We start from the raw sequence: 8,727 nt of genomic DNA, 5'->3' as shown, positions 1-8,727 counted from the left end.
GGGGTGAAGTGGTGGTGGCCATGTCCATACCATGGCATAGGGTTTGCCATGGAAACTGGGAAACTGGGGTGGGAAAGCGCTTGGTGAAGGACAAGGAGGGAGTAACAGGCAGGGGAAAGCAACCAGGATGGAGCTGGGGCCCGGTGAGCAGGAGGAAGGGAGGCTGGTCGTGGCTGTGTGCTCAGCAATAGGAAATGCTTTATTAGCTGGGAGTGGTGGAGAGAAGCCAGGCAGGAAGAGGCAGTAATAAGAAACATTTTTTTGACTTCTCCCACATCCAGACCACAGAGCAGCTGCCAAACGGCTGCGTCGGACAACGGGGGCGCCAAGCCAAGCCCCTGCAGCCAGGCCGGGAAGGGTGACATTCCCCCAGCGGGACGGGCACGGCCGTGGGAGCCCCCACGGTGACAGGATGGGTGGCGGGAGGGGAGCAGATCCATGAAGATCCTCCGAGTCAGGGCTCAGGGCACGGAGCAAAGCTGCCCCGGCTGAGCCAGATCCACGAGCGGGACCGCGGCCGGGAGAGCCTCGCCAGGGCCGGGCAGTGCCGTGGGCTCCTGCAGGACGTGGATGCTGTAGGTGAGTGGGGAAGAGCCACGCGCTCGTGGGGTCTGGGGCTGCACCAAGCTCAGTGCTTCCCTCCTGATTTGCCCCTGAAATCAGGATTTGGCTCCATTTTCTTTGTGTTCCATGGGACGCTGGTGATGACATCAGGGTCGAGAGGCTGGAATTTGGGCCAGGGGCGTGAATCTGGGTTCACATCAGCGTGGTGGTGGCAGGATCTGTCCCCAGGTCCTTGCTAAAGAGCTGAAGTAATAAGCAACTGCAACGGAAAGGCTGGAATTGATGTGGGAAATGGGGAATTTGGGCGTATTTTGAAACGGCATGGGGGAAAATGAGGGAAAGTTGAGAGCTCCGCTAGCGAGGGCTGCAGCGAGCAGTGGGCTCCAGCACCACAGAATATGCCGCCTCGATGCTCCCCTTCTGCACAGCCAAATCCCAGGTCTCTCAGAGGAGGGGTGGGCAAGGAAGACCCGAAGGGGCACTAAAGAGGCTCCATCTCCAAAGCCAGGCTGGGGAGAGCCCACCATGGAGCTCTTTCCCAGTGCGGGCACTGGAGCCCGCTGTAAGGCCGGGGCAGCCATGCTGCCCTTGTCCCTGCTCTGCACGAGGAGCCGCAGGCGATGCCAGCCCCACACCGAGGTGACCCCGAGCGGGTTTTGCTGCTCTCTTTGTGTGCTGCACATTCCTGGGATGGTGACTCCCGTCAGTGAGAGGGGCCGGGGTGCAGGAGCCCACTGGAGGGTGAATTCTGCATCCGTGACCTGCCTGCAGCTGCGGGCAGGGAAAGGAAAACCTCCACCTGTGCCTGAAGCCAGGCTGGAGCCTTGGTGTCCGTGGCAAAGCTCCTGCCAGCTCTGCCCCGCTGTCCATCCTGTCCTTCATCGCTGCGGCCGGTACACGCCCGGCTCACCTGGCTGGCACCGGCGCTGGCACGGGGGTCTCGGCCGTGTGCGACCCCCTGTGAAAAGGTGGCACAGGGAGCTGAGTCGTGAGCCACATCCTGTGGCTGAGCCCCCTGTCAGCAGCAGAAACCACAGGGGAAGGCGGAGGAGCTGAGGTTGAGAAGCTCGGCCGAGCTGCCCTGGTAAGAGCAGGGAGCCCTGAACCATCCCGCACATCCCAGGGTTGTGCCCAGCCACCCTTCCCTGAACCCCTCTTGTGTCCTGCTCCGTTTTCCCTTTGCTTTTCCCTCCATGGGGTCATGGGGAAATTCCCCTTCCGCGGGGCTGGTTCTTGGTCCAGACCCTCCAGCTGCAGCATGGCTGCCTCTTGCTCCCAGCCACTCCTGCCGGCACCCACGTCCCATCCCACAGGTTTCCCTTGGGGGTTTTTCCTTCTCCTGATGCTACAAATCCCAAAGAATGTAATATAGCACCCGGCCAGGCTGGGTAAGATGCTCTGGATGTCAGGAGGGCACGTGAGCTGCTGAAGAGAAAGGAGGAAGGAAGGGGCAGGGATGGGTACGCCAGGGCTGGTTGGTGCCACTGCTGAAGAACCTGGGATGTTTTTCCTGTGGGATGCCAGGAATGACTCCAGATTAAGGTTTGCTCTCGGTAATGACGACGATCCATGCGATGTTTCATACACAGCAGAGTTTTGGGTGAGGCCCTGCCTGCTTTGTATTTCATGGCAAATATCCTGCAGCTGTCTAATGGCTCGGGATTTTGTGGAAGTGGCTCCAAGGAGGGAATTCACCACCTGGGAGACTCAGCTTCCCTTCGAAAACCTGCATCCTGGAGCTCTCAGGATTGCAAGAAGTGCGGTGCTCGGCAGCATCCTGGCGGTCAGGATTCAGCAGTCCAGCTCCAGAGGGGTTGAGGTTTTAAAATAAAGCAGATCCCAGCCCAGCTCCAGGGGAGTTGGGATTTTAAAACAAAGCTGATCCTGGCCCAGCCGAGGGTCAGATGGGTCAGCCTGGCACCGCTCCTCACACGAGGCACCAAGGACCAGCCCCCAGCTCCCAGGATCTGGTCACTGTTTCCTCCCCTCGAGCAGCAACCAAGTGAGTTATTCTGGGGAGGAAAAGCCCGATTTACGGCATGGCTGGAGCCTGCCGGGGTCAGCCACGTCCGTGTGCGCTCCCGAGGGCCGGGCTTGCGTGACTCCGCTTCCCCATCAAGGCCAGAATCTAAACAATTTTGTTTCCTGTCCCAGCAGCCCTGGGCTGGGCTCTTCAATTGCAGGAAACGGAGCCTTTGCCATGTTTATGTCGGGGACACGAAGGATGAACTGAGGGGGGGCTGGGAGCCCGCGGCCGTGGAGCGAGGCGGGGGGCGGCGGGGGGATCGCCGTGTTTGCCTTGGCAGAAACGTCTCTTTTACGAGTGGGAAAAAAAAAAAGGAAGATTAAAAATAGCCAAACTTCCCCCAAAGCCTCAGCAAGGAATTTTTGGCTGTCCCAGCACCTCTCTTCGTGTCATTGATAAGCTCCACACAAAAGCACCCCCAGGACTGAGCCCCTGCCCGTGGCCAGCGGCGCTTGGCGGCTCCTGGGCTGTGCACGGGGGTGTGGGGGCTTTGAGCTCCATCCCACAGCCCGGCTCTTGCCGAACCTGGAATCTCCAGCAGTGCCGTGGCATCGTCATGGCTGCCAAGGCCCTGGGGTGTGGTTTTAGGGAGCAGGAGCCATGGAAGCAGTGGGAAATGCCGGTGTCCCTATCACTGGGAGAAGGGAAGGAGGTTGGGGCTGCGTGGAGATGGCAAGGGCCTGGCTCCAGTGCATTCCTGAGCACTGTGGGGCCGTGAGGGGCATCCCATGCCATGGTAGGGAGGTGCCCTGAGCTTGGGAGGTCCTGGGATCTGTTCTCAGGAAGGGCTGTGCCCAGGATGTCCGGAGCCAAACTCAGCTGGAAGCAGCACATCCTACCTCACTCCGTCTCTGCCTTGCCCTCTCCCTCTCCCGTCCCAAAGCCCCCACGGGTGGTGATGAGCCCTTTGGGAGGGCTGGGGGTGCCAGGGCTGCTCTCACCCCTCCGCTCCCCACAGGACGATGCCGTGTGGAGCCGGTGGCCGGGTGGTGCGGGCGCTGATGTCCCTGTCCCTCAGCTTCGCAGCCGGTGAGTGCCAGTGCCATGGGGTGACAGCCGGTTAAAATAAGCCCTCGGCTTTTTGGGAGCATCTGTGCCCAAAATAAAACCCAGGGTGGAAGCTGGGCTCCTCAGGGACTGTGCTGTGCCCCTTTGGAATGCTGGCCCATCCCCCAGAGAGGATCTCAGCTTAGTTAATTGTGGTAGATCAAGTGCTTTGCTGTCACCGGAGGGGAGACTGGGAAAGGCTGGCACCACGTACTAAAAAACGTGGGTTTTCCCAGGGGTAATGATGATGATGATGATGATGATGATGATAATGGTGGGAAGCAGGAGGAGCTGCTCAGCATCCCGGGGAGCACCAGGTGACCTGGGGACAGATCCAGGCTGGGTGCTTTTGCAGGGAGGGCCAGGATAATGTGGCTGTGCCAGGGAGGAGCAGCAGAGCTTATTGGGGTCTCTACCAAGTCCCTGTCCTGCCCATGGGGCCACCAACCCCAAACCGGCCCTGCCACCACCCCACGGCCCTGGCACCAGGCAGCCTTTGGGGCAGGGACACAGGAAGTGCAGGATGGCCACCGCAGCCATCCCCTTGCTGTCCCCTCACTGTCCCCTCTCTGTCCCTTTGCTGTCCCCTTGCTGTCCCCTTGCTGTCCCCTCAGCACCGGATGTCTGGCTGCCCTCGTGCTGAACTGACTGATTCCAGGAGGGATATTTTCTGCGCAAAAGGGCAGAGCTAAATTAGGAGTTTGGGAGCGTGGCCGCCATCTGAGCCACTCTGGCACCGTGGCGCAGGAAAGTGCCTTCAGGGAAGTCAGGAAAAAGTCCAGGAAAGACCCTGGGTTTGGCAGCCGGCTCCCAAAACACCCACTGGGGAGGCCCTGGCTGAGTTTGGGGCTTTTGATCCCGGTCTAGCTCCTGGGATCAGGCTCCCATAGGTCCCACGTCCCCTGGGATTCTGTGGGCAGGATGTGACCCTGTGTGCTGTAAACCAGTGCATCCCAGTAAATCCCAGCTGCTGGGGCTGGAGGCACAGTCCATTCCGTAGAGCCTCTTGGGGGTGTGGGAGCAGGTGACACCCAGGTTCAGGGCTGGCACCTGGATCCTCTCCTGGGGTTTCCCAGGAGCTGTCAGGACGGACTCCCTGTACTGAGTGCTCACAGCAGCCTTCCCCTCCTTCTAGGAGGCTGCCCACTCTCAAAACTCGGTTCAGGAGTCTTTAGGACAATGTCCCTGTCCCCAAAGCCACTGAAGCTCCTGGGTGGGCAGTGGGGTGACCCCATGGCACAATGTGTCCCCTCCTGGTGCCCGCAGAGGAGCTGCTGTGTGCCTGTGACGTGCCCCACTGCAGCCAACCCAACTGCACGGGCAAGGTGTGCTTCGTCAGCAAGAGGAAGGAGGAGGGGACCATCACCCAGCACCGGGGCTGCTTCTCCCAGAACATCCTGGAGCACTGCCAAACGCCCGTGACGGAGCAGTACGGCATGAGGTGCTGCAAGTCCCGCATGTGCAACGCCGAGCTGGAGATCTTCCTGCAAGGTACAGGGGCATGGGGGAGAGGGGACGAGCTGCCCACGTGGCTGGAGATGTGGTTGGGTCTCAAGATTGTCCCTGTCCTCACTCAGCACGTACAGAGCCACCTTTTCCCAAGTGAGAAAGGGCCACCAAGATGTCCTCAGGTGTCCCTTCTTGGGCTGTGCCTGCAGAGCTGCCACCCATGGGGTTGATCCCAATGCAGAGACACTCTCCCCAGGTTCAAGGCCAAACCCCAGACCTCCACCCACCCAGGTCCACCCTCATGCTCCCATCCCTCATTTCCCCTACCCAGGAGAAGATGCCCTGGGAAAGACGCCTTCCCTACCCAACCTCCTCCTGATGATCTTCGTCCCACTGCTCGCCCTCCTCGTCCTCGTGGCACTCACAGCACTCTTCTGCTGGAAGGTGGCCCAGCACCGCCACAAGCATAGTGACTTTGGTGACACAGACCTCATGCTGAAGGCATCCATGGTGGGAGACAGCACCTTAGAGGTGGGTGAGCTCCATGAGACACCCCAAATGTGCCCAAGGTGTGTGTGGGTGGGGGGTGGCCACCATGACCACCCTGACCGTGGCCATGACCCCAGGGCCACGACCCCATGGCCACCCTGTTTGCGCAGGACCTGCTCAATGATGACTGCACCACGGGCAGTGGCTCCGGGCTGCCCTTCCTCGTCCAGCGAACGGTGGCTCGGCAGATCACCCTCATGGAGTGTGTGGGTAAGGAGAGCGGCCGAGGGGGGGGCGGCTGCCCCAGTCACCCCCAGCTGGAGCTTGAGTGATGGCACCACAAATTCAAACCAGAAAGGGGGGTTGGACCCAACCCTGTCAGCCAAAACCCAATAGCAACCCCACGTTCTCCCCCTGTCCTGCTGACTGGGGAGGGAGGGAGCAGCTGGGTGGATGAGTGGATGTTGGCCGAGGTTAAGGAACCCTGTGGTGCTCCATCGCTGTCCCACACGGGACCCAGGTGGGCCTTGGGAGTGCTCTGAGTGATGCGGTGCCATGGCTGCGGCAGGTAAAGGGCGCTATGGTGAGGTGTGGCGAGGCGTGTGGCACGGGGAGAGCGTGGCCTTGAAGTTCTTCTCCTCCCGGGACGAGCAGTCGTGGTTCCGCGAGACAGAGATCTACAACACCGTCCTCCTCCGGCATGACAACATCCTGGGTGAGTGGGGGGCCCAGGAGGGCTGGAGAAGTGGGGGCAGAGCGTGGTGGGTCCGTGGTCCCACGTCTTTCTCCCTGTCCAGGCTTCATCGCCTCTGACATGACGTCCAGGAACTCCAGCACGCAGCTGTGGCTCATCACCCACTACCACGAGAACGGCTCGCTCTACGACTACCTGCAGAGGACGGCCCTGGATGTGGAGACCTGCCTGGGCTTGGCTTCCTCCATCATCTGCGGCCTCGTCCACCTCCATGTGGAGATTTTTGGCACACAAGGCAAACCCGCCATCGCCCACCGGGACTTGAAAAGCAGGAACATCCTGGTGAAAAGCAACCGGCAGTGCTGCATCGCAGACCTGGGTGAGATGGAGGGGTGGGATGTGGTACCCCAGGTATATATAGGGGGGTGAAACCCCAGGGCTGCGATACCCGGGGTTGCAGCTCCCAGAGGTGTGGTACCCAGGGGTGTGGTACCCAGGGATGTGGTACCCAGGGATGTGGGACCCCACAGATGCAATGCTCCAGGAATGTGGTACCCTGGGGATGTAACGTTCCAGTGATGTGATGCCCCAGGGTGGTGGTGCCCCAAGGATGTGGTGTCCTGGGGTTTTGGTACCTCAGGGATGTTGAGCCTCGTGGATGCAGCACCAGCACAACACTGACCAGGGCCGGTATCCCAGCATTTTATAGTTGAATTGATGACCTTAAAAGTCTTTCCCATCCCAAATAACTCAGTGATCTGTCCCCCCAGGGTTGGCTGTCATGCACTCCCAGGGCAGCGACTACCTGGACATTGGCAACAACCCCCGGGTGGGCACCAAGCGCTACATGGCCCCGGAGGTGCTGAGCGAGCAGATCCGCACCGACTGCTTCGAGTCCTACAAGAAGACGGACATCTGGGCGTACGGGCTGGTGCTCTGGGAGATCACCCGGCGGACGGTGGTCAATGGTGAGCAGCTCCCGGCTGCCGGCTCCGCTCGCTCCCGGCTCCCCGTGAGGCTCCGAGCCCGTTCCCGCCTTCCCTCCTTTTCTTGCTGGTTTTTTTTCCCCCTTTCCTTCGCCCAGAAGATTAGCTGTAAATTATAAACACTGTAATCTAGTGTCAGCACCCGGCTCCCTGATTAAAGGGCCCATTAGACTCAATCAGTGCTTTGTTTGTTCAGCGCTGATTAGAAAACAAGCAGCTTCAAGCGCTGCCTGGAAAGCGGCCACGGCCGGGACCTCCGGCCGCCGGGTTTGGCTCGACAGCTCGGGACTGGGGCAAGGGGTAGGGACCCCCCGCGCTGGGGATGAACCTAATTGGGGCAGCCTGGCCAGTGCTGCTCATCACGGCAAAGTCCGGTAAAAGCATTAATTAAATGGTGGGCGCTGGCGGGTGGGGCGGGAGGTCCCCCCAGGCGCAGTCTGGCCCGGATAATCTCATTTACGGCCCCAGGGCTCCCTCAGATTACACATTTACTCCGAATTACCCCAGCCATGCGCACGCAGGAATGGCCTTCAGCCGGCTGGGTTTAACCCTTCCAGGATCGCTCACTCTCCAGGACGTGAAGAGTCCACCCTTCATTCCTCAGGGAATCGGGGATGGGGAACTCCAGGGCACCCTGAGGTTTGGGGGTCACCCCTTGGGGTGCAGGGAGATGGTGGGGGCTCGTGGCTTCCCAGAGACATTAAATCCCACGGGGACACGGACATATGGAAGCATTAAGCAGAGATTAGCTGGGCCAGCTGGCAGGCTGGCCAACAGGTGCTGAGTGGAGGTGGCCACAGTGCCAAGGGCTGGTATCGGTGCTGGACCTGGTGCCGGAGCTGATATTCGTGGTGGGGCTGGTGCTGGACTAGTGCCAGGGCTGCAGTTGGTGCTGGAGCCACCAGTGGCACCGGAGCCAGCGCCAGAGCCAGCTCCCACCGCCCCGTGTGTCCAGTGAGGCACATCCCACCGGCAATTCCCCACGTGCCCCCCCGGGCAGGGAGCAGCTCGGTCGTGCCGGAGCCTGCGGGCAGCCCACGATGTGCAGGATGGGGGTGAACTCCTCCCTCTCCCCCGTCCTCACGCCAGCCCCCTCCCGCAGGCATCGTGGAGGAGTATCGGCCGCCCTTCTTTGACGCCGTGCCCAGCGACCCCAGCTTCGAGGACATGAAGAAGGTGGTGTGTGTGGACCAGCAGACCCCCGTGATCCCCAACCGCCTCTTCTCCGACTCGGTGAGTCCCGGGGGACCGCCCCCCTCTCAGCCCGAGCCGGACTTTTGCTACCCATTAAGCCCTTTCATCTATCCCTCTTTTTGTGCCTCCCCAGGTTCTGTCGGCACTGGCGAAGATCATGAAGGAGTGCTGGTACCAGAGCCCCTCGGCCCGTCTCACCGCGCTGCGCATTAAAAAGACGTTGAAGAAGCTGAACAATTCCGTGGAGAAGCCAAAAGCGGAGCAGTGAGTGCCGGGAA

General features: G+C 60.6%; 1 protein-coding gene across 2 annotated transcripts; it reads left to right on the top strand.

Annotated features, from left to right (window-relative positions):
- Positions 1–20: 20 nt before the first annotated feature.
- Positions 21–8,727, top strand: ACVRL1 (activin A receptor like type 1). Of its 2 annotated transcripts, none has more exons than XM_017728708.1 (10): positions 21–579; positions 3,549–3,619; positions 4,904–5,128; positions 5,418–5,617; positions 5,713–5,845; positions 6,144–6,290; positions 6,373–6,648; positions 7,040–7,237; positions 8,358–8,488; positions 8,583–8,727. In XM_017728708.1, exons 2-10 carry the CDS (start codon positions 3,553–3,555, stop codon positions 8,715–8,717), a joined length of 1,512 nt encoding a protein of 503 aa, XP_017584197.1. In that variant the 5' UTR covers positions 21–579; positions 3,549–3,552; the 3' UTR covers positions 8,718–8,727. The 2 variants fall into 2 exon arrangements, with proteins under 2 accessions (XP_017584197.1, XP_008627674.2); XM_008629452.2 differs by having other exon boundaries at positions 24–579; positions 5,746–5,845.

The sequence above is a fragment of the Corvus brachyrhynchos genome, unplaced genomic scaffold, assembly GCF_000691975.1.
Source record: "Corvus brachyrhynchos isolate BGI_N302 unplaced genomic scaffold, ASM69197v1 scaffold193, whole genome shotgun sequence".
NCBI classification, from domain to species: domain Eukaryota; kingdom Metazoa; phylum Chordata; class Aves; order Passeriformes; family Corvidae; genus Corvus; species Corvus brachyrhynchos.
Note: the sequence above shows the minus strand (reverse complement) of the source record. Positions and strands in the feature narration are given on the sequence as shown.

Bases quoted from the DNA above. Each gene is read 5' to 3' on its own strand.
- ACVRL1 (XM_017728708.1), top strand. From the start codon at position 3,553: ATGCCGTGTGGAGCCGGTGGCCGGGTGGTGCGGGCGCTGATGTCCCTG. The intron at 3,620-4,903 runs GTGAGTGCCAGT...TGGTGCCCGCAG, and splicing joins GTCCCTCAGCTTCGCAGCCG to AGGAGCTGCTGTGTGCCTGT. The intron at 6,291-6,372 runs GTGAGTGGGGGG...CTCCCTGTCCAG, and splicing joins CCGGCATGACAACATCCTGG to GCTTCATCGCCTCTGACATG.